Raw genomic sequence first — 25696 nt, forward strand, 5'->3', positions numbered from 1 at the left:
AAAGACAAAGCCTAACAAATGATCTAGTGCTGGGACTGTGAGTGGATTGGCATTATTTAGATCGAAGCGACCCCTCCTCATCTGCACACCACACCCTCTTACAGCCAGAACACTGCACCGGTCTTCAGAACATCGGGCTCATCTTTGACAACAAGTTTTGTAGATACGAATCTTCTTCTCGCCTGCCTCACCTCACGATGGCCACAATGGCTTCAGGCAATTTCTTCAAGGCGGCGCTTGACAAAGGCGCAGGGCCGAGCCTTGGGTATTGGCAGATGATGCCCAGCACCAACATCTCACGCATGCTCGCGCAGACGCCCGGCTGCGACTGGGTACTGATTGATTGTGAACACGGTGATCTTGATGGTTTGTGGTCAGAGATGCACTCGACGACTGGCACTAACTGCGAGTAGATCGAGATATGCGCCAGTGCGTCCCAGCCGTTGCAGCAGCTGGCGCATCGCCGATTGTGCGGATCCCGAGCACAGAGCCATGGCTCATTAAGCGTAAGAACTACTATTCAGCTTTATCTAAGGGTCACTGACGATTAGCTAGGGGCACTGGATGCTGGTGCGCATGGAGTGAGAGACCGCCAAGTATGTCCAGTCTGACTGGGCGGCTTGCTAACACTCGCTAGATTCTCGTTCCTCTCCTACAAACGGCCCAAGAGGCTCGCAATATCGTAAAGGCGGCGAAATTTCCTCCCATGGGAAACCGTGGCTTCGGAAGCCCGTTCTCCATGGATCGCTTCAAGCCCATCCCTACATCGGATGAGTATCTCCAACAGGCCAACGACAGTCTCCTTACCCTCGTTCAAATCGAGACAAAGTCTGCTTTGGAAAACCTCGAAGACATTGCGGCCGTTGAAGGCATCGACGTTTTATTCATTGGTCCTTTCGATCTTGGTGAGTTACTCGGCAGTGAGACTGTGATTGCATTGGAGCTTACGTCGTGTAGGTAATAGCATTGGATATCCGATCCTCAACGGAGTTGTGAAACCAGAGCTCAAGGCTGCCATCCACCGCATTCTGGAAGTTTGCCGTAAGGCTGGGAAGAAATGCGGTATCTATTCGCCATCTGGAGAGCAGGCGAGGGGATATATCGAGGCTGGGTTTGATATGGTTCATGTTGGGACGGACTACGCGATGCTCCAACAGGCTACGAGAACTGAGATGGGTACAGCTCAAGGGAAGGACTTGGGAAAGCGCGTGGGTTATTAGAGATCTTTTAGAGACGTCAAGATCAAAAGAGGTTGCCTCCTTCGCAGTCCAAAGAAATGTGTGGGTGTGCGCCCTCTCCTCAATGAATTGACTACGATGGCTGCCTTTTATCACTTCGACTTCCTCTTCAAACACTGACAAAGCTTTGTAGAGTCTTCTTGACAATATCCGCCGTATTACACTGTATGGCCTGTTTCTCTATCATATTCACCCGTGCTCTTCGATCCAGCAACCAACAGTAAAGCAGTCCAAGGCTGCTAAGACAAGGTAGTGCTCGCATGCATTTACTGCATCAGACAAGTGCGCAAGGCAGCCACTGTCTGGTAGTTCATGTGCTAATGAAACAGACAAGCTGCTGTTGGTCGTTCTCTGTCATATCTGGTACTACTATAGCAACTCACCGAAGAACAAGAGTCAAGGAACTTCCCTTCAAAGCTGGCCTTCCGCGCCAGGGCAGTTAGCGTTAATTGCGAATAGGGGAAATCTACAGATACAAAATGAAAGCATCTACCAGCTTTAATAATTAAAAGTAGAAATATATATAGTTACTTATTAAAAGATTGACAAGCTACATTAATAAAATTAGTGTATAGGTAAAATCTCGGAGATATGTATAAAAGAAGGGAGGGAGCAACATGAAAACTTGAAAAGTGTTTACAAGAAGCAAAATTATAAAGATGGCAGAAGATAAATGACAATATATGGCAGTATGTTACATGGAACCTAGTGGCTACACATTACATCTACTCATATCACAGCTATCTACTGCATATTCTAATTTTACAGGTCACAAGGTCACAGCATGTCGGGATTCGAACCAACAACGCTTGTTGTTGTGACCTACCTTCGTAGAGCTCTGGACACCGGCCATTGCCATTCCGTCATTGCTCTACGACAATGGAATACAGAGAGTAATTAGTATATAACACTACTATTGGGTCTACTGGGGGTTTGTGTGACGTGTCTGAAGCTTGTGTTAAAGTTAATATCGGGTTGAGTTTGTGTGTCACGGGACTGGGGCGAAGGGTGAACCATAAGCAGTGGCAACATCCAGTCGTTACAAAACTCACGGGTAAGTAACAGCAATCTTCTGATATAAGCTGGTTGTTGCCTATTGAGTTCTTCTGCGTATCCGATCATGATTTGACATGAAAATTCTGTCAGAATGACGCCCCAAGGCATCCTTCATAAGAGTAAACGGACCCATACACTACCCAGCAGAACATAGATCTAATTTTATGCAGTACCATTATCAAGACTCATCTATGAGCCGTGAGAAACTTCTCTGATAGTTCCCGAGCAGCTTCATCAACAACTCTTCCTCTCATCACGCGCTATTCACTATCATTCATCGGACATATCAGTAAGATCTCTCCACCAGTCTCTTTGCAGCATCCCGATTCAGTCTTCTGCACTTACCAAGCTTCTTTGAATACAATATTAATTATTACAAGCCCCCGTTGCTTCCAGACTCATGCCACTCTGGGGCGAAGCATGCGTTCTAGTCCATGAAACCATTCCTGAATACTGATAGCGTATTTCTGTAGCAAATTTCCTTCATGTCATAGTACTTCCCTACTGGCTCAGTATACAGAAGAGGACTATGGTGACCAGCTGCTTGGATAACATAGATCCAAGTCCTCGCCGGGCAACGGGCCTTCACATCCTCCATCAAGCACCAAAAGTCCTTTGAAGCTCGTAGCATTGTTTTCAAAGATAAATGTCACTTAAGAACTTGGCTTCGAGAGCAATGCCATTCTGTCTTGACATGTGGAGTCCCTGATCCCTGACTCTCTGAGTGCCACCATGTTGACACTTGACACTCAACGGGCCTGGAGCAAGGTTACGAGATATTAAAGTCGGACTAGGTCTCAGCTTACCTTAGGAACTACTTTTATGTCTCATAAGTACCACGTATTTACTGTATTGTCGCTGTGGTATCTATCGTGATGTGCCGTCCTAGTGTTAAAATCCTGCGTTTTCTTTCCTCCCCCTGAATATTTAGACTCTGAACTTGCATCATCCTTGCAATGCAAATCACACAAGCTTCCACTTCTTTCTACTCCTGTTCGACTCATCATTTGTAATATATACTGCCCCGTGCGTGCTGTCATTCGTCCATACGGTGATCAGATCGATGATGGAACACAACAATTCACAAATGCCAGAGGAGCGCCCAGGACACTCCGAGTTGTTACCAGCGAGTGTGCTTTGTTCTTGCTGGGAATTGAATCAAAGTTTGAATTCAATAAATCATCTTCTGTCTCTCTGACTTGTCAGCCACTTCGTCGAGATCTCGCGTTTTACTCGCCGCTTCCGGCTGCTCGTTAGTGATTGAAGCGGAGGGTTAAACTGCACGTTCAGCAGCGTTGTCTGCATATCTTCCTCTACTCCGGTAACCTTATGGAATATTAAATAGCGACTAAATCACACATTTACCATGTCTCTCCATATCATTACTTGGTGTTGTAGGTAGGTGTCAAACTGATTGGAGACAGAATCAGCCTAACCGAGACTTCAATTGGGGTCAACGATATCTACCGTTAATGCCTCGTAACAACTAACAAAATCTGGTCAGTATACATTAGAACTCTCTTTTGACTTTCCAGAGTGATTTTCTGCCTTCCGTTGATCAACGGAAGTGGCAGAATTGAATGTCTTGCCGATGAGTCACGCCTAAAGACAACCCTCAACACCAAGCCTACATCATGTAAAAGAGGCATTTTCTCTAATACAACTATATCAACCGCTCTTCATCCAAACATCTCCCACATCAGATCCTCACTCTACCCCACATTTCAAACAGCTCCAAACGATGGGATCACCAATCTTTGTACTAGAAACAACTTCCCTCAACGCAATTCGATCCCTCCCGTCAGACATCTACCTCGTCCACGCGACAAACTGCATCGCCGAATGGGGCGCCGGAATCGCCGCCGAACTAGCGACTGTATTCCCAGCTGCTTTTAAAGAATACAAAAAGTTCTGCAACATAACCATACCTGACGGGTCGAGATGGCCGTCGCGAAGTCTTGCGGGGAAATGCTACATCATTCCACCTCAAGCTTCAGACACAGCGAGAGGAGCTTCAGGGATACATATTGTATGTTTGTTTACTAGTTATGGATATGGAAGAGCGAATCCGAGAACAGGCAAGCCAGGGAAGGATGGTGCGGGAAAGATTTTAGCGCAGACGAGAGCAGCGTTGAAGGAGATGAGGATGCAGTTGGAGGGGGAGCGGGAACGGGAAGGTGATGGTGCGCCGGTGATTTACTCGCCCATGTTTAACTCGGGAGCGTTCAAAGTGCCATGGGAGAGTACGTCGCGACTTATCGAGGAGGAGTTCAAGGGTTTTGAGGGCCGGTGGTTGATAATGGCGCCCCCATAAGGCCATGATGGCCATTGTGTTTCGGCTGATTCGGCGAGGAAGGGGCCTAATTTAGATACATGATAAATATTTCCAAGACTATACCTCGCTCTAGCTACACTGAACTAAGGTTAATGTCATCTTTCACTCATTGGACCGAGGTCTGACAATTTCTGTCTATGGCGAATTTGTTCCATTGTCCTCCAGCTTGTGAATATAAGCTCAGACACTAAGTAGTTCTTCAACAACCAACAAGCGACCGTGGTGTAGTGGTTAGCATTAACGCCTTCCAAGCGTTAGAGAGGGGTTCGATTCCCCTCGGTCGCAAACATACAACAGCCCGCGAGGGTTTCTTTTTGCAGAAATGGACTACAGATCTAGAGTTTCTTGTTCTAATCCATTTGTATTTTAATGCAAACCATTCCTTTCTTTTAACGCTGTCATTGTCATAGTTCCAGCTGATGCAGTACCAGAATTATATGCAAACACATCATGAGGACGTGGAGCATTGTCTCACGACAGAAATCTCACTAAATGCTAACATAGAATATCAATTACTTCCCTTACTTTATTGTTCTAATATTTGTTCCTACCTCATTTTGTCTGGCACTGAAGTGAATGTTCGTGGTGATCCTCCGTTGCATTTTAACAGCGGTCGATCATTCTTCCGTTGAGCCCCACCTTCCCGCCTCGTCCACAAGGCTCCAGCTACCGCATCATCATCAAGCTCTCAATACCTTAGCCTCTCAATCCAGCTCCAGCTCCATCAACAACCACAATCGCCCTGCCTCCCTCCCATTTAATCGAAACGTCATATCACATACCCGCCTCGATCCATCATGGCATCCACAGATCCCAAGACCACAGACGACAAGCCCGCTGAGCAGAAGCCAGAGCAGAAGCCCGCCGCTCTCGGCGAGGACGACGAGTTCGAGGACTTTCCCGTCGACGGTACCACTCCCATCACAGCTGTTCTTAGGCTACATTGAGTACTGATGCTGTTTAGACTGGCCAGAGGATCAGACCGAGGCTGCAAAAGGCAGCGGCGAGACAAAGCATCTCTGGGAAGAGAGCTGGGATGACGATGACACGAGCGACGACTTCTCGCAACAACTTCGGTGCGTTCAATATCCACGGACACTATTTAATCAAAGCTAATATCTGGATAGGGAGGAATTGAAGAAGGTCGAGGCTGCTAAACGCCGATAGAGCTATGTTGTGACGATACCGCGATTCGAACCAATTTATAGAACGGGAAGGGCGAGTCTGTGGAAAAGACAGATCAGATCAAATAATTAAATACCAAATACCAATAGAGGCGCGCGAAAGCGCCATGAAGCATCTTTGAACGTTTGAATGGGCTTTAGCTGTGTCTGTTTGTGTTGAACGACTGCATGTGCCGCCAATGCTTGTTAGGTGACAGAAATATCGAGACAGGTTCGTGGTGAAATAAGTAAGCTATTGTTGGTCGGTCTTCGGCCTTGTCATTTAGAGTCTCAAGAGCCTCAACCCGTAGATCGGAAGCTCACACCGACACTGGTCTTTGTAAAGGATGCTGGAATCGTTTCCCATTCCACAGCGAGCATGGTCGGTCCGGCCGCAGGATCCTTTATTTTATTCTTCTTCCTCGAAGCAACACGAGCCTGCGCGATCTGGACGTTTGCAGCGTTCCCATACATCTGCATTTGCAAGCTCCAGATTCCACCATCAATTCCTTCTCACACGTGCGACAATCGGAACTGCTTCAGTCGTAGGTAACGTTCTTATAGCGCTTTCGCGCCTCTATTGGTATTTGGTATTTAATTATTTGATCTGTTCAGTCTTTGCTACAGACTAGCTCTTCCCGCCCGACCTTTTTCCATTTTCATAGCCCGTCATCAACAGGTTCTCATAAGACATCGTGCTCCAACAGGTGTGGGTATTATTTACTTACTCGACAGAGCGGTAACACCGGGCAGCTCCTTGCCCTCGAGGAGCTCCAAGCTGGCACCACCACCAGTGGAAACGTGGCTGAGCTTGTCCTCAACGCCGTACTTCTTGGCGACGGTGGCGGTGTCACCACCTCCGATGATAACGATCTTGCCGTCCTTCTGGACAGCGTCGACGACGGCGTCGAGGGTGGCCTTGGTGCCGCTGGCGAACTTCTCGAACTCGAAGACACCGGCGGGACCGTTCCAGAGGATGGTCTGGGCCTCGGCGATGGCCTCCTTGTAGAGCTTGACGGACTCCTCGCCGCAGTCAAGACCTTGCCAGCCGTCAGGGATGCCGTCCTTGTCGGTAGCGTAGCCAGTGTTGGCGTCCTTGTCGAACTTGTCGGCAGTGATGTAGTCAACGGGGAGGACGAGCTTGACGCCCTTGGCCTTGGCCTTCTCAACGAGGTTGCCAACAGTCTTGGAGCCAGCCTCGTCGAAGAGGGAGTTACCGATAGAGACACCCTCGAGGGTCTTCTTGAAGGTGAAAGCCATACCACCGCAGATGATCAGGGTGTTGACCTTGTCAAGGAGGTTGTCAATGAGCTGGATCTTGTCGGAGACCTTGGCACCACCGAGGATGGCGAGGAAAGGACGCTTGGGCTCCTCGAGAGCCTTGGCGAAGTACTCGAGCTCCTTCTTGACGAGGAAACCGGAGGCCTTCTGGGGGAGGTCGACACCGACCATGGAGGAGTGAGCACGGTGAGCAGTGCCGAAAGCGTCGTCTTTTCTTGTTAGCATCATGTAGCATGGGATTGTTGTACAATTGAAGACTCACTGATGTAGACATCACCAAGGGCAGTCAGACCCTTGCGGAAAGCCTCAACCTGAGCCTTGTCGGCCTTGGTCTTGTTGCCCTCCTTATCCTTGGAAGAGCCCTCCTCCTCAATGTGGAATCGGAGGTTCTCGAGGAGGATGACAGCGCCATCCTCAGCCTTGTTGACGATCTCCTCGACCTCGGGACCGACACAGTCGGGGGCGAAGGTGACCTTCTTGCCGAGAAGCTTCTCGAGCTCGGGGACAACGGGCTTGAGGGAGTACTTCTCGTTGGGGGAGCCGTTGGGGCGGCCGAGGTGGGACATCAAGATGACGGACTTGGCGCCATTCTCGAGGGCGTACTTGATGGTGGGGAGGGCACCGACAATTCGCTGGTTGTTGGTGATGTTCTTGTCGGCGTCGAGAGGGACGTTGAAGTCGACCTGAGAGGGGTTTTGTTAGCTAGAGTTTGAGGATGGCGGGGTATTGTTGAGGCTTTTTGGCATGGACGTTTGAGCCGTTGAGCTTGGTGGCTATAGCTAAATTGAAGGCTAATCAATGAATTGATTGAGGTGTATCTCGTGCAATTGCCTCGACTGATTCGTCGTGACATCTGATGATATGATGCGGGGAGCTCAACCAAGCTCAACAGCTTCATTCCATCGCGGGGCATTCTTTTCTCGCCAACTTACTCGAATGAGGACTCTCTTGCCCTTGACGTCAACGTCAGTGATGGAGAGCTTGTTAGACAGCGACATGATTTCGATGCGAGGTACGAGTGAATGGGGATGCAGGTCAAAGGGTGATGTCGAGGAGAAGAAGGGAAGAAGAGAGTTTATGGAGGGGAGCGTCAGGTAGTAAATAGCACTGCTGAGTTCAAGGTGGGGGTCAATCTTCTCAACGCGATGACGCTGCCGCTGCTGGCGTTGGCGGGGCTTTCGCGGCTGCACTCGCAGATGGTGGGATGATGAGGCCCGTGAATGCCCCTGGAGCAAACACTTTAGCCATGAATCTGGCGTGAGATGTCGACTTGTCAGTGGACTATTGCCTATTCCTCTATTCATGATATGACATGATCGGTCTCGTCTCGGCCGGTCCACTTGTCAAATCACTCACTCCCTCTCTTCAACCTCTTAAGCAGCCTACCCTAAACACTCAGCCCATGCACTTTATGCAGCCGTCAACGTCGCCGGGTTACGGGCATCGTCCTCCGGCTTCTGGCGATGCGGATGCGACAGACCCGGACAGACGCGGGCCGCCGAGAACCACGCCTTTTACGTACAGTCAGTTACCTTGTTGAACTGTTGTATGTAATGAAATGCGACACCAAGATGCATGCATCCATGATATGAGGTCTAAGCTAGCGGGGGTGGAAACTCAAAGAAGCCTATGTTGAAACAACATCGATTAGCTGATTTGATAGTGAAATTCGATATGACACGTTCTCATTACTGTCATGTCTATGGATATCAAAGCTTGAAAAGCATTGCCACAATTTCTCAGGCCACTGGATCTTCTCGGTGAATTATATCAAGACAGGACCATACCACCCTTCACACCTTGCTGGGTTCCCTTGCAATTTCCATTCAACCTACACGCTGTCACCTAACGGCCGAGATCAATTCCGACCCGTCAGCCCTACAATGCAAAAGAATTACTCGATGTCATATCATGATCATTACCCGGACGCCCTATTCATTTTTATATACAATCAACCCGTTTTTTAACAGGACAGATTACCGCGTTCAGATCCGCGACACACAGCATTGACTATGGTCCAAAATGTTAAAGACAAAAAAGATCGCCTCGTCTTGTCATTTAGAAATCTACCGAAACTCCAAACGAGACTCACGCTGTTATTCTAAACATGGTCCGTATCCCATCCCAACCCATAAAAAGAATGCCGTACAAGGCAATTGCCACAAAAGGACCAGAGTCTCATTGTAGGTCCCAGAGCATACCAAATCGTGCAGTACATGTAAAAAACCCTCAAAACGCCGTTTCTATGTGACGGCTGAAGCAGTAACAGTCGACGCAAATTCATGTTCATAATCGATCTACAATCAGCTCGAGGCCAATTGAAAACGTTCACCAGGCATGATTTAATGAGCTTAGTCAGAGGCTGAGTTTGTCAAGGACAGGTATGCTGTCCAGGCAATACCAATTGTTGATACAAATGGCTGCAAACATGTTAGCGATCTTGGTTTCTGCAGCGCAAAAGAATGACGTACCAGTTGGAACTGAACGGGCATCAAACGGAAGTTGACAATCTGCACAGCAGGCCAGACAACATAGTTGGCCTTGAGAGTTGGAATGTACATATCCCGAAGCTTGTTAGAAACGGCGCGACGGCCACCACCCTCAGCAATAGTCATGGTCGTGTAGAACACAGCCAGACCGAATGGTGCAAAGATAAGCTGGTCGAAGGCAACGCGCTTCATGGCGGGGACGAAAGCGCTGGTCTTGGTGACGGGGAAGACTCGCTCGAGGAAGCGGAACCACTTGAACTGCACGGGAGCCATGCAGAAACCGTACGCCATGAAGCGCGTGAGACGTTCAAAGTCGAAAGGTGGAGGAAGGCCGACCGAGTCGGGGATCAGGTCGCGATCGTAGAAGGGGTTCTTGCGGTCGAGCTCGTGGATCTCAATAGCGATGCCGTCGTTCTTCTTAAGACCGCCTGGCTGACGGATAGCTCGTTCGCGAATGGCAGTGATGGATTGGGCGACTGTGTCGGCGACGCCTCCGAGGATGGCGTTGGTGACCATCATGGTCATGACTGGAAGGTGTCAGTTATATCGCATCGGGCGAGAGGTGTTTGTGGTAGCGTACGTGGTCGCTCGTCATAGTACGAGTTGAATCGAGCTGTAAGTCGTGCGATGAAGGCCATTTCGATCAAGAAGACGATGGTATGCAAAAGAGGCTGGTGATGATGTCGTCAGCGTCGAGTCGCACAAATAAGGCCTAACAGCACAAAGAAGAAAGGGCAGCGAGACAATAAAAGAAAAACGTGATGAAAGGAGAAAAGAAAAAAGTAGAGAAGTGCGCAAAGTGATATCATGAACAAGCGAAAAAAAAAACAGCTTGTACATAGCGATGACGATAGAGCTGGACAGTAGTTGGGGAAAATACTGGGGAAGCTAAAGTGGCGACGGATCATAGAGTTGGAAAAAACAGGGCGTGTGTGCGTGGGTGAGTGAGCTTCGACTTACGATGCGACCGTAGATGTACTTCGAATTGATGGAGCGGATGAACCGCCTCTGGTTGAGTTCCCACGTCATATCGAGAAAGATTTTTGAGGCAAAAGCGATAAGAGATGCAGAGATAAACCCGGGGAGGGGGCACAAAGAGGGACACGATGCGATTTTAATCCCTTGACGGTTGGTGATACAAGGGAGAAAAAGGGAAGAGAAACAGGAGTGAGAATTGATCTGCCGTGCGCAAGCGCTGAGGAATGACGGCGGCGGGTTCGAATGTGGGCGTGTCCTTTGTCTCAAGGGCGGGTTCGTCACTATAAAAATGACGACAGGTATTCCACTCTCACGACGCACAGTTCGACCTTGGCGTTTCCAGGGGCTGTTCGTTTCGTCGTAGGCTTCGCGATCGAGATAGAAAAACGACGATATGGAAAGAAGCTCGTTTGTTGTTGTTGAGAGAAGAAGAGGAAAAAGATGGAGGAACGGAATTGGGATGGATCATCAAGTCATGCGACCAACCTCCAGTCTCAGCTGGAAAAAAGGCAACAGTGCAGCGCTGACGATATTCAGACGGTGTCGCAGACAGTAATCCTTCTCCACGTTTGGCCAGGCATCAATGGCAGCCCCTCATCTGGGCATTGGACTAACACTGTGCGGTGACCCGAACGCCTCTGACCTACAAATGCATGACTGGGAATTTACGGCCGTTACACGAGTGATAATGTAACCGTATTCAATGCCGTAATTTGTTCTTGTCTTTTGGCTTTACCAACATGGTAGTGTTGAACTTTGTAGGCTTTGATTAAGCGCTGATATCGAACCCTGGTGGTTTTGCGGTGGATCAGTCTCCGGGGATCCCGGCCGGGCAGAGGTTCACGGACTGACACCGGCTCCGAGGGTCCGTTGATCTGTTACAGAAGTGCTACCAACAGACATGAGAATAAGCGAACAGAGCAACAGCGTAATGCAGTTGGGTCTGCAATGAATGAACTGGACACTGTTGGTGACGCTGGGAACAACGTGCAGCAGCTATTTATTACGTTTCATATTGAGGCGGTGCTACTCTCGGCAGCCCTAGGCGTATCGCCAGCCAAACGTTGTCGCAAAGCAAGCTTACTGTCGTCGTCGTATTGTAATTCTTGGGCCTATAAGCGCTCGTCAACGATCCAAGAACGGGGTTTACCTTGTAAGCAGCATCCTTCCGCTGCCTGTTGTTCATATTTCCCTGGCTGCCCTGTTTCTGAGTGCCGATCACGTGTGTCACGCTACGAGACTGAAGATGCAGTTCACATTGCCTGAACCTTTCTACATATACAATATGCTGATTTCGTTTGGGTGTTCTTCGGCTTTTAGTTTGCTGCTTCACTACCTAGCTACGGATACATCATGGAGGTTATCGAGTCAAAGATTCAGGGTCCTCTACCAATAGCCGCTCTAAACCCGTATACCCGCTTCCCGCCTTTGATCGCCGGGCCCCGCACGCCAAACTTGATCTGTATATTTGTAACTGCAGACCACGTCGGGATGTCGGAAACATGTTATAGCTAAAGAAAGTCGTGAATGGGCCAAGATGACTTCAACATGACATTTTCGCAATGTCTTATCGTCTGCCGTGTATGATGAGTGCCTCCCTAGCTCTTACTCCCTCAAGCACCATGGCCTCCGCCAGCTTCTGCTGCTTCCCGCAGACTTACAGAACCTGCCTCATTCTATTTCGACCCGCTTGGCCTTCTTTTGACACGACAACAAAATATCGCAGTAATGCGAACCACATCCTCAATCGCAAAGTGTGTTTCTTTGCTTCTTCAGTTGTCATTGGACCGTTTGAGTCGAATATTCACCCTTGCAAGCCACACGATGCCTGACGAATCAATTCACGCCGCCATGTCTGTACAGCCTGTTTCCGCAGCGGCTGAAAACACAGACACCACGAGGCTCTCAAGAAAAGGAGGAACGATGAGAAAACGCCTTGGCTAGAGATTGGTCTCAATGAAGATCAATTTATGAATGCAGTATTCCTGGCCCTTCCCATCGTATCATTTTGAACTCCATCGCATCTCCTCTTCACCATGGCTGAACTTGCTGCACTCGGCGTCGCAGCCAGTGTACTTCAGGTTGTCGATTACGGCACCCGCTTCCTCACCACGCTATACCAAGTCAGACAATCGAAAGGTGACTTTCTTAACAATCTTCAAAGCTTACACAACTCGTCGAGCAATCTCAGGGATGCCCAGCATGAGCTTCGTGCGATTTCACTCCCCGGGACCAGCACAGATGCAGCGATATCGTCTCTCGCCAAGAAGAGTGAAGCGGTTGCAAAAGAAATCCTTGACTCGTTGAAGCGCATCGAGGAAAATAGCCACGGACGGAAGCGCGACGCGGTGATCAAAACATGGCTGATCATCTTGAAGGAGGACAAATTGAAAGGCCTGGAAGGCAGACTGACAGAGGTCAAGGCAGACCTGACGTTCTACCTATCCGTCAATTTGAGAGCTACGGCACGAGAGACTCTGGAGAACCAGATGCAGATGTTGCAGGAGATGCGTGACATACGAGTAGACTTTAAAGCGATCGGAGACGCTACGAGTGCAAACGAAGTTCAAGCAGGCTTCGGCTCGTTAGCCATTGAGTATCTTACCGGCGGCTTACATGAGCGCCAGAAGCTTAAGTCCGAGTTCATAGATGCATTGATCGCTCGTATCCACAATTCTGAGGCCAAGGTGCCACCAGATTCATCGAGCATCCAACTATCACCACAGAGGCGACAACATTTGGAACACATTTTTATCTCGAGAGTCCGATATGATACCATACAAGAGAGAGAACTCACGATAAAGGAAGCCCACAAGGGAACATTTCGCTGGATCTTCAATGACAATAAGGCTGGGGCTTCACCGATTGGCTTCAAAGAGTGGCTTGCATCCGACGGTAGCCTCTACTGGATCACCGGAAAGCCAGGCTCAGGAAAGTCTACGCTGATGAAGTACCTCCTTCAACCTATTGACGAATCGAGCAATGAGAACAGATGCAACGAATACTTGCAACACTGGGCAGGAGACCAGAAGCTCACGATTGCCACGTTCCATTTCTGGGCCATTGGATCAGACATACAGGCGAGTAAAGAAGGATTGCTTCGGACCCTGCTTGTTCAGCTTTTTCGCGCGAATCCAGAGGTCATTCCACTTGTTGCTTCGTCGCGTTGGGAATCTTTGTGCCTTTTTAATGAAGACCCCAGGCGCTTGAGCCAAGATGAATTGGAGGATATGTTTCGCCATGCAGTAAAACATATCAGCTCCCGAGCAAAGCTTGCACTATTTATCGATGGCTTGGATGAGTTTGACGGTGATTGCAATGTTCTTATATCCCTGGTACAGGAGTGCATCGCGTCCCCAATCAAGATTTGCATCTCGAGCCGTCCTTGGACAGAGTTTGAGAATGCTTTCGGAGACTATCCCAGGCTAAAGATGGAAGACCTGACACATGACGACATCACAAAATATGTCGTTTCTAAATTTGAGGTAAATTCTCAATTTACAAGGTTCCAGAAGCTACATCCTCAATTTGCTGGTGCTTTGAGCCACTCGATCGCCGACAAAGCGAGGGGTGTTTTTTTATGGGTTACCATTGTTGTCGCGTCGCTCTTGGCTGGGATGGTGGCTGGCGACCGCGTTGAAGATATCGAGAATCGACTCGATCTGCTGCCATCAGAAATGGATGACCTCTATGGAAGAATCATCGAAAGCATTGATCCTCTCTATCGCGAACATGCCGCTCAGCTCTTCAAGCTAGTCAATACATGTAGGGAGCCTTCGCTACGTCTGTTATGGTATGCGGATGAGGTCAGGTTTTTGGACCGGACAATTGACGAAGACCCGAATGCTGTTCCATTGGAAGATATGATTGGTCGACTAGAAGACATGCGCCGCCGTATTGTTAGTCGGTGCAGAGGCTTACTTGAAGTTCATGAGAACACGAGACCTATACCACTCTATGACCATAATGGCGTGAAACAGCCCTGCGATCCTGCAAAACCCGATGGAGGCGACGTTGTATATCTACACAGGACATTTAAGGAGTTTCTAAGGAGGCTTGATACGCAGCAAAAGCTCGATAGCTATCTTACCACACCTTACGATTCTGGGCTAAGGATCTCAGCGGCATATGTATCCCTGGCCAAACTATGGATGAGATCAAAGGCACAAACCAAAGATGGGACTTATCCTTTCCAGATCTTTGTGATTTTAAGCCTGGATTATGCGGGGGACGCTTTGCCATCCTCACGGTCTGATGTTGTTCGATTACTGGATCATCTGCGGGAAAATTGTGCCAGTCTCTGCCAGTTTAAGTATAAGGACCACAGGTTCAGAGATCCGAAGGGTGAATGGCAGAGAAAATTGACTGAGATTGAAGTGAGCGATTACTGCTCTGATCCCAATCAAGAGTTCCTCTGCCTGGCGACTGTGATGTGTGCCGGGGAATATATCAGAGCAAAGGCAGACCGCAATGGTCTTGTCATGATTGCGAAGCGGAACCCAAGTCAGGAACATTTAAAGCTGCGTGCACTTTGGTGGAGAATACAGGGAAACCCCGAGCGACTCAATGTCTCCCTTCTTTCGCTTGTGCGCCTGACAGACACAAGGAGTGCATCAGTGATTAAATTGTTACTTGACCAAGGAGCAAAGCCAAACAAAATGATTAAGCAGATTGGATTCCGCAGATCAGCATGGGAAGAGCTACTTGCCGGTGCTATTGCACATATTGAGAGAAACTTAAAGGAAGTAGATAGCCAGGTGACAGAATGCGTGCATCTTATGCTGGAACGAGGAGCAAAGGTGACTGTCGGGACCGTGGAAACAGCAATTAAAATATCAAAGGAGTGTTCGGTGCCGCGATATTTGATATGGCTCACCATCAACCGCCACCAGAGACAAGCTAAGGTCCGCAGGAATGCGTCACTGGACATTGTGTATGCGCAACTTAAGGTGATGAAGAAGGATCGGGAGGCCCCCTTCAGGATTACATAGCCGAAGAAAGTCTCGATTGAAGGTAATTGGAGGCACTGGAGACTACAGCGAACAAACAACAAAAAACTGGATTACGATGCTATGAACTTGCACGACATTACGCAAAGGGTATACTCCATCCATTATCCGTCCGACCCATCCAATCCGAACCAATTCTATACCAGTAACACAAACCGACCATCCATACCATCCATGACCCTGAGAAGCACGCTCACAGCTAGACATACTAAGACAGCTCATCTTCCTCATGCTCCCACTTCTTCGCCCCCAACTTTCGCATCTTCTTTGGACTGCTGTTCCCATTGACAGGTACCGGACGTGCCTTTTCACCACTGACACGCATGCGCTCCAGCTTGCGTCCCAGGTTGGTCATGCTATCGCCGCGAGATGACTTGGAAGAAGGCGCAAAGTCCTCCCGCTCCTCAAGGGGCTTGCGCTTAGTGGGGCTGCGGGAAGCGAGCTCACGCTTGAGAATACCGTTTTCACGACGGAGACGATCCACTTCCTCTTCGAGATCTTCGATAAGAACGTTTTCTTTGTCACAATCTTCGTCAGAGGCGAGACCGCGCTCGAGAACTTCGACTTTACGGTCCCAGTGCTCTTCGGTACGTTCTTGCTCTATAGCCATAGAATTCTTCCAGCGGGCCATTTCTAGTGCAAGACGCTGCTCAAACTCCATGGCGCATTCTTCGCGAATTGCTGCTTCGAGATCAAGCATTCGGTCCTCCATGGTGAGAAGGTGAGCTTCAGCTGCAACGCGTGCTTCACTTTGACGATCGACTTCTTCGCGCAATTGATCCGCTTCCTCACTAAGACGCGCGATCTCAAGCGCTGCAATCTCCATTGTCGCACGCTCGTCTGAGCTCATTGGTGGAGAGAAGTTTCTATACGATCCTCCGCCTGCGGGCATAAATGGTCTTGGGTGAGGATGTGTTGGGCTAACGGAGCGATTTTGAGCCATTTGTGGTGGTTGGGCGAGAATAGTTGTTGTAATTGAGGGGACGCGAGGGACTGTAACTTCACGAGCAAGGGCGCTGTATCGAAGGATTTGAGATGTGGCGTTGAAGTCGCCACGAGGGTCGGCGGTGACGATCATGACACCTCTTTGGGGGTTGCGGCGAGGAGCTTGGGAGTGAGAGGTTGAAGAGGAGGGGAATGAGTTTGAGAAGAGGAGCTCAGTGAGTTTGCATTGTCTGAAGGGAACGATGTTGGGCTACTGCATGTTAGTTGCTGTCTGTCGAACATCGCTTCGATGACTTACCTTGCTTGAGCTAGCAGCCTCACTCTGTGTCTGCAGACATTGACCTAGGTACATCAAACTCTCGTTGATCTTACCAGCCTCTGCAAGAGTGGCACCCGCCGTCTTAGCTTCGCGCGCACGCTCACTGCCCGCCAGATCAACAATGGTGAATTTGTTGCCCTCCCAAGGGCCAGGTCTTCTGCTGCGGGTTCGCTTCTTGACTTCAAAGACAAAGAATCCATGGCTTCGGCTTGAAACACTGTTGCTTCCGGTACCAGTAACTCGTCGCTCCTGCAGACCAGTCTCGATGACCGTCAATGCTTCGTTGTAGCTAGAGCAAATGACCTTTCGAAGACCAGCGACAACCTTTCGGTCTGGTGATAGCTCTGTTGACTTGAAGAGTAAAGGACGTCGTCGCACTTCTTTTGTGGCGCCGGATTTGACAGCGGGAGTAAGTAGGTCGTAGATTCGGTCGTTGTGTACTTCGTACATCGATATGATAACAACATATTCGGCTGAGGGATCGCAGGAGATGTCGATGTTGCTCACGTCGGGGAGCTGAGGAAGAGCCGAGGGCCGCACGGTAATTCGTCGAGGTGGTGGGGACATAACACCGTCGGGCTTAACATCATCTTTAGTAACATTCTTTACACGAGTTGAAGTAGTAAGAGACATGAAATGTCGAAGACCCCGCTTGGGCGTCTTGGGACAGTTCAGCGCGCTAGGAGACCCAGGCAGACTTTCGAGAGGTCTTCTACCACGCTCAGAAGAACGATCCTATCGTTCTTTGAGACGTCGAGTTTCCTCTGCCTCGCTAACAAGCCGTACACTTTTCGGACTTGATGCGCAGTCTGCCGGGAACGCGCCTGGGAGGTAGGCGACCAGCTTGGAGGCGGGAATGTTGGCATAGGAAGGCTTTGGGGTCTGTCGTACAAGCATTGGAGTACCAGCGCGTGAGGGCGCTCGCGAAGCAACCGAGTCGCGAAACGGAGGGTCGAAGAAGTGGGACGCGGTTGTCAGGGAGGACTCGGCACCGTCGATGGCTTGAAGGGAGTCTTGAGCTGTGAAAGCGGCGTTGGGATCGAGGATGTTTTCGCCGATTGAGCGGAAGAGGACGTCCATCGTGAGTTGGGTCAGGCCGCGTTGTGTTTTACTTCCGAGGATCGTATGTGTCTTTGTCTATTAGCCTTGCTGTTTCATTGTTGACATGGTACTCACCTTGCCGGAACCTGTCACTCCCAGAGTAGCGACGACAGCATCTGTGCCCTCGCCACCCTCAGGCGCCAATACGCCCTCAACGAAGGGGACGATCTCTGTGCAGTGAAAGACATCGAGCTGTGTTGCATCTTCCTCAAAAACCTGGGTGAACGCGAACTTCTCAATCGCCCTGCGCCGATCTGTAGGCGGATTCAGAACAATATGCTTAGGATGTGAACCATCCTCCGCGGGTTCAACATCAAGAATGCGATCGCCATCACCATGTCGCGTAGGCGGGGGCCGTAGCCGTAGATAAACCTCAAACAGGTTATGAGACGCTTTTCGCTCCATGATGCTGCTAAACACGATGATATGCTTTTCGCTTAAACAAAGATGCAGGAACAGAATGGATCGTGGACGAGACTTATTTAGGACGGTGGATTCATAAAACGGAGCGTTGACGTTACAATCCTGGTCGTAGGTCCAGTGTTTACTCCAGTTTCCCTTGGCGTGCTGGCTGGCACGACAACGGCTGGAAACGGTTGGAGGGGGCGATAAGATAAGATTAGATAAGGTAAGCGCTTTGGCGCGCGGGTGCTGCACGGGTCATGCCGAAGCTTTCACGCCATGAAGAGAAAAAAAAAAGTTGGGCGGAGCTGAGTTTTCCCTCAGGCTTGAGTTTGTTCTGGCCTCAAGGACAAGGATGTAAGCCAATTGCTTGAGTGGTGTCACTTGAAGTGGTGCATCGTAAGGTTCAGACGGTCACTACTAGTTTGTGTCGCTATTCATGTTTCCTGCTGAGCTCAATCGGAAGATTCCTTATCAAGAAGTGTTTCTGTTCTGCGTCTGCAGTAAGCTGAGCTCCCAATTCACATGCAAGCCTGAAGCATGTTTGAAGCTAGGATGCGTGGCAGCAAAAAGAGTCATCAACGAACAAGGTGGGGTGTACGAGTGTAACTAACGCAGCCAATGGGCATAATGCTGATTTCCTGGGGGAGGTTGACTCACCCAAGAGTCATAAACGTATTTACGTGTTCATAATGCAGAAGCTCTCACCTTAATTTCACTGTGCCGCTTTTTTTCTGTTACGCTCATTGTCGTAACGAGTAATGCCGAGGTGGTCATTGGTAAAAAAATCTCTGAGAGGGGCACCGTTTACTAGAGAGTTGGTCTGGCGCTAATGAGTTTTGATGACGGAGGTGCTTTTCGAGAAGAAGAGGGGAATGAGGGGCTGATTGAGTTGACGCTGGATAACAATGGGAACAGCTTACAAGGACCAGCAGATGGCGCCGAGCTTTGAAAGACAGGACGTAAAGGCCAGTGTGTCTCATGGTATATGCCCATTAGCAGGCATCTGGACTTGAGCCTAAAAGCCCAAGTCGCCAGAACGATGTAAAGTGAAGCAAGCTTCTACTGTCGGTCAATTCTCTACGTAACCATCTGCAGAATTCGGTATCCAGGCACGAGACGGCGCGTAAGACTCTTAGCTTGCCTCACCAGAAATTTTTCTTCTCCATTGGCATTGGACGCACGTTACGTTTCTGCGTCGAGACTGCGGATACTGAGTAATTAGTCCTCGTCAACTCCGGTTGTCGCTTAAAAAGCTTTAGAAGAAAAAAGTTCAGCAATAACCCCACCAGTGACCGTGGCAACATCATACAGTAGAAGCTTAGCAAGTTCTTATTCTTTTTCGGGGACCGAGGTATCATCGGTATCCATTTTGCTGGCGTTATTTCTAGCATAAGCGAGAAAGACTGACGATGTTTCTCGTCTGATGCCGATGGGAATCCTCTTTTGCTCTTTTTTTTCTGGGGCGGATTTTCTTTGAAACTGGACTTTCTGGGAGTTGGCATTGGCCACTGACATAACCGCCTGCGCCTTACCCCTGTCTGACTGTGGAGTCTTTGTGAGGTGCGGAGCTGTTTTGTAAAAATGCTTGGCCTTCTGTTGGAGGGAGACGGAGGAGGGGTCCTTTGGATTTCTTGCTTGCGTATCCCGGCTCCAGCGTCTGTTCTGCCGTGCATGAAGCATGGGTCCAGTGTCTTCGAGAGATCATTGGAAATGAAACGATTGAGCTGTTCTCGTGACAAGGCTGACTTTGGGATATGGCCTCTGGTGGCATGTTGTAGAGTGATATGTAGCCACTGAATGTGCTGTAGGTACGGAGTACTGTAAAGCCACATCGCTTTCAACTGTCTGTCGTGTTCCCAAGATTGCATTGCTCCGATATCTAATATCAATTTCTTGCATCTCTCCCTACCTGGTCGAGTCCTACACTAGATTGATGCTCCATGCTCCCTGTCGTGCTTCCATTCTGGGGCCTGACTGGTCCCTTGATTCTGATTCTGTTCGCCTCACGGACCAGGGAGCCTGGGGTAAATGTTTTGAAGTCAAGTCACTCATGATTCAACTTGGTCCCAGCTTTTTTTGGTTCTCAACTTTCGGTGACAGGTGAACAAGCATTCCAACTGCAGCACGCTCTATATAGCACACGTAGCATCAAAATAGCACAGAATTGGTCTCCTTGCAGTGTCTCACTCGACACATCAGCGCTTCTCACTTCTCATTGTACAATTGTCTTCCTATCGTTGGGCTTCGTCTAAGGCTGCAAAAAGCGGTGACGGTATTGTCCCTCCTAAAGTAGCCTAGCGCATAGGTACCTTCCCTCCCGCACTGCACGCTCCATCGACTCCACTTGCAACTTCCGTAACTCAATCATCAATCACCCCCCGGCACTGCCTGCCTCGAGACACTTTGCCCAATCAGGATCGACCCCACTTAGAGGACGGAAAAAGTTTGGGATATTTCTCTCCTCCTCTCCCCCCTCGCTCCCTCTCTTCTTCCTCTATCACCAACCCCCAAACCCAAACCACAAAAGACAACGAAGTCGACATTTTTCAGCATCACCCAGAGAACTACCCCTACCAAGAACAAAGTCGAGTAACCATGCCTTCGGCCGTCGCTGAGCTGTAAACGCCCACTGCGGGCCGTGGCTGTTTTCCCTGTCCCGGCTCGCAGTCCAGCAGTTCTCCGAGTTAACCAGTCAATACTTCTCTCTCGACTTTGATCTTTACAGGCTTTCCCGCTCTTGGAGCTGAGTGCTCTACCGAGAGTCTGTCTCTGAAACCAACGATTCTGCAACTTGCCCGATAGTGAAGGGCTTTTGATACAGTTACTACCATTCTATTCTCCCGACCACCTCCCCTACCTTTCTCTTTCTATTAAAGACGATTAAAACAACTTGAAGTTGTTCAAAAGCGTATACACGCATATATCTACTACAAAACAAGTCTTGCATTGCATTGCTAAAAAAAAATATTCGATCTGAGCTTGCTCATCTACACCACTTTGAAGACAACTCGAACGATCATTACAACTAGAATACTAAACATCTTGAAGCGTTTCCAAAATGTCTCGCAATCTCAAGCAAAAGTTTACAACCCCGGTCAAAAAGACCAAGACCGCCCAGCGCCGCCGGCGGGTCTCCGACACTCCTTCTGCTTCTTCCCTAGACCTCTCCGACGATGGCGGCTACTCTGCCGTTGAAGATATTAGCGATTCTTCAGACGACGATGAGGATGATGTTGCTGCGGCCGAGGAGGAGAACATTCTAGAGGAGACTCATGTTCCCCCCACCCCACCACAAGCTCCTCGGCCGCAACCGACTATTGAGGAGGACGAAGAGGAGGAGGAGGAGGAAGTGGAGCAGGAGGACGACGAGCAAGAAGGCTTGGATATTGAGGATGATGACGCTGCTAGCTGGGGAGGCATCGTTACGGACGATGAGGACCAGCCCGACGTCTACCAAGACGCCAATATCTTTGGTGAGGAGCCTCTAGAGCGCCACGTTCGCTTCGACGTGCCCTCCAGCGACTCTGACTCCACCGACACCGAGGATGAGATTCAGGGTTTCTTCCCTGATATCTTTGTTTCTCAAAACAACCTGGATCCTGCTTTCCGCCGTGAGATCGAGAACGATCCTAATGAGTCTTCTGACTCGGGATCTTTCTGGGACTTCAACAACCAATACGGCGAGCAAGATGATGACTCGGATGCCGAGGAAATTTTCCGACAAATTGATGATGACACCCCTATTGCCACTCCAATGGCCTCCCAGCCAGCCACTGCTGCCTCTACCCCTCAGCCCATTCCCTTTGGCTTTGAGGAGCCTACCGAGCTGGATGGCTACGAGAGTAAGTTTGGCTATATGGGCGTCATTACCTGTACTAACATGCCCAGCTGATGGTGATACCACCGAGGAAGATGAACCCGAACCCATTGTCCGAAGAAAGACTCGACGCCCTTCAAAGCCCATGAGCGACATTTCCGACTCTGACGCCGACAGCCCGGTCAAGGCCGAGCGTGGCCAGCCCCGTCTGGGACGTTACAACCTTGACCGTTCGGACAAGAAGCCCATTGCTGTCCTCAACCCCGTCACCGGAAAAATGATGATCTTTACTCCTCACCGGCGCCACCAATTCGACCTCTCCCCCGAGCAATTTAACTTTCCCTGGGGTACTGAGGGGCCCGAGTCGCCTATTATGAGCAACTCTGCAAACCTAATGCTTAGCGCCATGTTCTCCTCCAACACTTTCGGTGACTTCTTCAATACGGCTCAGGTTATGGGGCCCACTGAGGCTTTCTTTCCCTTCCCCTCTGAACCCAATACCGCCGACGAAAGCTCAACCGCGCCTAGCTTGCAGGATGAGGAGGAGGAAGACGCCGAACTCAATCTGGACCTCAACGACTTCATCGCCTGGGAGGAAAATGACTCTTCTGGAGATGAAGAGGGCGACAACTGGGATCCCGCATCTACGCCTGCGCGACCCAGCACAGCTACAAGCGAGAAGCAGGCTCTAAGTCACATCAATTCCGAGACTGTCGGAGCTTTCCGCCGTAACCAAATTAACCAGCAGCTCATCCTGAGCAACCAGGCTACCCAGGACTCGCTCGCATTCAGCGGCCCCTACAACTACACCGCACTCAAGGGTCTCAAATCGGACCGCTTTGACACAGCTGCCATCCCCCTAACACCCGCTCGTCGCCACAAGAGGCAGATGAGCGACGCCACACGCAGCCCCCTGGAGTCAATGTCTCAAAAACGTAAGGCCACCACTGAAGCTGGCAACGGCCACAAGAGGCACAGAAGCATCTCGGATGTGAACTATCTCCACATCTAGTGCAATGCACACCCACAAAAACGTACGAGGACGGCATAGCCTGCTGTCGCTATCCCTGGCCTCGACACTACTCTCTTTTCAACAATTTTTCCTTGATTGTTTTTCTTTGGGTTGAATGAAACCATTGTTCACAGCGTGCTTGCTCGCGCCCCCCTCCCCCAAGGGACTGGGACGATGTTTTCTTTGGAGATGATACCCCAGCAGCTCCAGCCCGGTCGAAAAGCCGGGTGAGCGTATCGGAGGAATCAGCGACCTGCCTTGTTGTACTTGTAATGGTCAATTCAGGTTGGTCGGGCAGGTAATTTGCTCTGCGAGCGAACCTGCATGGGACAAACAAAAAAGTTCTAATGCCGCTAATGCTTTGATGTTCTTGATGTCGGATATGGGCAAAAAGTTATCAATGTTCTTTCGTTACTGGTGTTTCCGTCCATGGGTCTAGAGTTAGATAAAAGCCGTGACCAAAATTTCATTCAGTGTTCTCAATACTTTTGTCAGTCTCTTCTGTGATGTGATGTGATGTGAATTGAAGCTGTCGTGCAAGACGGCCTCATTTTTAGTGGGGTCGTTCGAGTCCTCCATTTTCACGGCTTGCGACGTCTCCTGTAGTTACGCGATGAGTACGACGTGATACAATGTCTATGAGATTTTCAACCGTCCAATTGCTGCCTGCTACTGCTCATCCGTCTTCAGATAATCCCTTTCTCAAGTCCAAACAAATCTCACGCCGCGCGGGATTTGCTCCTTGCCACGGGCGCAGTGACCATCAAGGGCCTCGGGCTTCTGGTTTCGGTGCAATTTGGGCATTCGTTACACTCAAGAAGTAGCCTTCGCCATCAGTCTGACTCACAGCTTTGTGCAAGGTGAGAATTATGGTATGGCAAGCCTGCGTCAATCGGGGATTGCATGCCCATACGAGACAAGAGAATGGAGGACGAGCGACAAAAGGACTTGAGTAAACTAGCATAATTCTAGGATCGATCCTCTTTGATGAGTTTATTTTGGCACCTGATATTATGTATTGCCCGCCAGGACCATGGGTCTTGAGTTTACTGATGTTGACTTGTGGATGATCTCTGACTTATCAGTGAGTCATCTCTTTTTTCTCAATCGACACCCGCTCTTGATGTGTCACCAGTGGCCTACGGAGAACCTGCTCCAAGATGTTGCCTGGAGTCGGCTTCTGATGAGCCGCTTTTAAGGTCAATGCTGTGTCTCTCCCATTCCAGCGCGGATTCTCTCTTGCAAGAGTGGTCAGTAGGTAAGGAGCTATAGAAAGTTCACCCACTGCTGTCGCCACTCAGCGATGGCTCATTGACTCTGGTGTTGGTGAAGCTGTCCTTCCTACAGCAAGTAGTGGCCGCCCTAATGTCAACGGCCTCGCTATTCATGTTGTAAAATAATTAGACGATGCGAATACCTGTCTTGAAGAACATCCAATGGTGGCGGCGCTGATTTGAGAGGCGCGAGCCACTCACCCTACCATCAATCATGCCGTAAAGCAAATCCTATGCACCATCAAGATCCCTTGTTAAAAATTGTTACTGTGGCGTCTATGCACCTAAGCCGCCAGGCATTATTCCTCACGACGCCGTGCTCAGTGCGTTCCCAGCTTGTATGACAAACCCTCCTTGGTTGTGGTAGTCACGTACAATTAAAGACTTGATGCCTACTCAGGCATTCAGGCTTGAGAATGCCAATGTAGAGTACAGCCCGGAATGGCTCAGCCTTACCGGGCAGATGTGGGTCCCCTCTCGGCCGACTCGGATACGTACCGCCGGCCGGCACTCCAACGACCTCAAAAGCGTAACAAAGCAGCGAATTAACGGAATGCCGCTGAGGATAAATTTGGTATCGTAGAAGTAGATCTCATATTGGTTTTTCGGCAGTGCGGTGTGATGCGGGCGTTGGCTGTTGCATGTGACAGCCCTGCACGTGCGAATCTCCGTTCAACCCCAGACTTCATGTTGGTATAATCAATCTCTGTATAGCTTCAGATAGCAGCTCAAAAGTTCAAAATAGCGTCTGGGGTACTGGCGCAATGGTAGCGCGTTGCTTTCCGGTGGCAAAGGTTCCAGGTTCGAGTCCTGGGTGTCTCGAGATGATTCTTTTTTGTTGTTCTGATATCTTGAGGCTATCAGGCCTCTGAGGAGGGCAAGAGCATCTCAGCCTAAGATACTAAAGCGCCTTGTTTTCTTTTTGAGAGACACTTAGGACAGCAAAACAAGAGCATTCTCTTCTATTGAAAAGGTTCAATGGTTTGAGGTTGAGCTGACATCGAATGTGGAGATGCAAGTGAGACAGATCCATGTGGGGAAGATCGCCGTGGTGTTGACGCCCCAAACCACTTATGGACATACAGGTACGGATACATCCATCGATATACATGCACGATGTGACTTGATTTTATGAGGCGCTGCCGCTTACACTCACCAGCCATGCCTCCATCTCATACGAAGGACTCCACACTGAGGTGTGACTTACATCCCCACGATGAGACTGTCATAAATCTTGGAGAATTTTAGGACGCCCAGCCTAAGATTAGACTAAA

General features: G+C 49.6%; 7 protein-coding genes and 2 non-coding genes across 9 annotated transcripts; 6 read left to right on the forward strand and 3 right to left on the reverse strand.

Moving 5' to 3' along the window:
* Window positions 1-206: 206 nt before the first annotated feature.
* On the forward strand, window positions 207-1220 carry J7337_011417 (uncharacterized protein; the record flags this gene model as incomplete). Its single annotated transcript, XM_044828966.1, has 5 exons — window positions 207-366; window positions 414-506; window positions 556-581; window positions 638-905; window positions 958-1220. 5 exons carry the CDS (start codon window positions 207-209, stop codon window positions 1218-1220), a joined length of 810 nt encoding a protein of 269 aa, XP_044675641.1.
* A 3622-nt stretch (window positions 1221-4842) lies between these two features.
* J7337_011418 lies at window positions 4843-4914 on the forward strand. The gene has a single exon. It is a non-coding gene; the product is annotated as a tRNA-Gly (tRNA).
* Window positions 4915-5426: 512 nt separating this feature from the next.
* Window positions 5427-5796, forward strand: SEM1 (26S proteasome complex subunit; the record flags this gene model as incomplete). The annotated part of the gene is made up of 3 exons (XM_044828967.1): window positions 5427-5538; window positions 5594-5705; window positions 5757-5796. 3 exons carry the CDS (start codon window positions 5427-5429, stop codon window positions 5794-5796), a joined length of 264 nt encoding a protein of 87 aa, XP_044675642.1.
* A 716-nt stretch (window positions 5797-6512) lies between these two features.
* On the reverse strand, window positions 6513-8071 carry PGK1 (phosphoglycerate kinase; the record flags this gene model as incomplete). Its single annotated transcript, XM_044828968.1, has 3 exons — window positions 6513-7282; window positions 7336-7756; window positions 8006-8071. 3 exons carry the CDS (start codon window positions 8069-8071, stop codon window positions 6513-6515), a joined length of 1257 nt encoding a protein of 418 aa, XP_044675643.1.
* A 1353-nt stretch (window positions 8072-9424) lies between these two features.
* Window positions 9425-10200, reverse strand: J7337_011421 (uncharacterized protein; the record flags this gene model as incomplete). Its single annotated transcript, XM_044828969.1, has 3 exons — window positions 9425-9493; window positions 9545-10089; window positions 10143-10200. The coding sequence occupies 3 exons, from the start codon at window positions 10198-10200 to the stop codon at window positions 9425-9427; spliced, it is 672 nt and encodes a 223-aa protein (XP_044675644.1).
* Window positions 10201-12576: 2376 nt separating this feature from the next.
* On the forward strand, window positions 12577-15531 carry J7337_011422 (uncharacterized protein; the record flags this gene model as incomplete). Its single annotated transcript, XM_044828970.1, has 1 exon — window positions 12577-15531. The coding sequence occupies one exon, from the start codon at window positions 12577-12579 to the stop codon at window positions 15529-15531; it is 2955 nt and encodes a 984-aa protein (XP_044675645.1).
* A 226-nt stretch (window positions 15532-15757) lies between these two features.
* On the reverse strand, window positions 15758-18319 carry J7337_011423 (uncharacterized protein; the record flags this gene model as incomplete). The annotated part of the gene is made up of 4 exons (XM_044828971.1): window positions 15758-16744; window positions 16793-17548; window positions 17600-17950; window positions 17990-18319. 4 exons carry the CDS (start codon window positions 18317-18319, stop codon window positions 15758-15760), a joined length of 2424 nt encoding a protein of 807 aa, XP_044675646.1.
* A 3058-nt stretch (window positions 18320-21377) lies between these two features.
* J7337_011424 (uncharacterized protein) lies at window positions 21378-23148 on the forward strand (the record flags this gene model as incomplete). Its single annotated transcript, XM_044828972.1, has 2 exons — window positions 21378-22161; window positions 22208-23148. 2 exons carry the CDS (start codon window positions 21378-21380, stop codon window positions 23146-23148), a joined length of 1725 nt encoding a protein of 574 aa, XP_044675647.1.
* A 2024-nt stretch (window positions 23149-25172) lies between these two features.
* Window positions 25173-25244, forward strand: J7337_011425. Its single transcript has one exon. It is a non-coding gene; the product is annotated as a tRNA-Arg (tRNA).
* Window positions 25245-25696: the final 452 nt, after the last annotated feature.

This window comes from Fusarium musae, chromosome 9 (genome assembly GCF_019915245.1).
Source record: "Fusarium musae strain F31 chromosome 9, whole genome shotgun sequence".
Classification (NCBI taxonomy): domain Eukaryota; kingdom Fungi; phylum Ascomycota; class Sordariomycetes; order Hypocreales; family Nectriaceae; genus Fusarium; species Fusarium musae.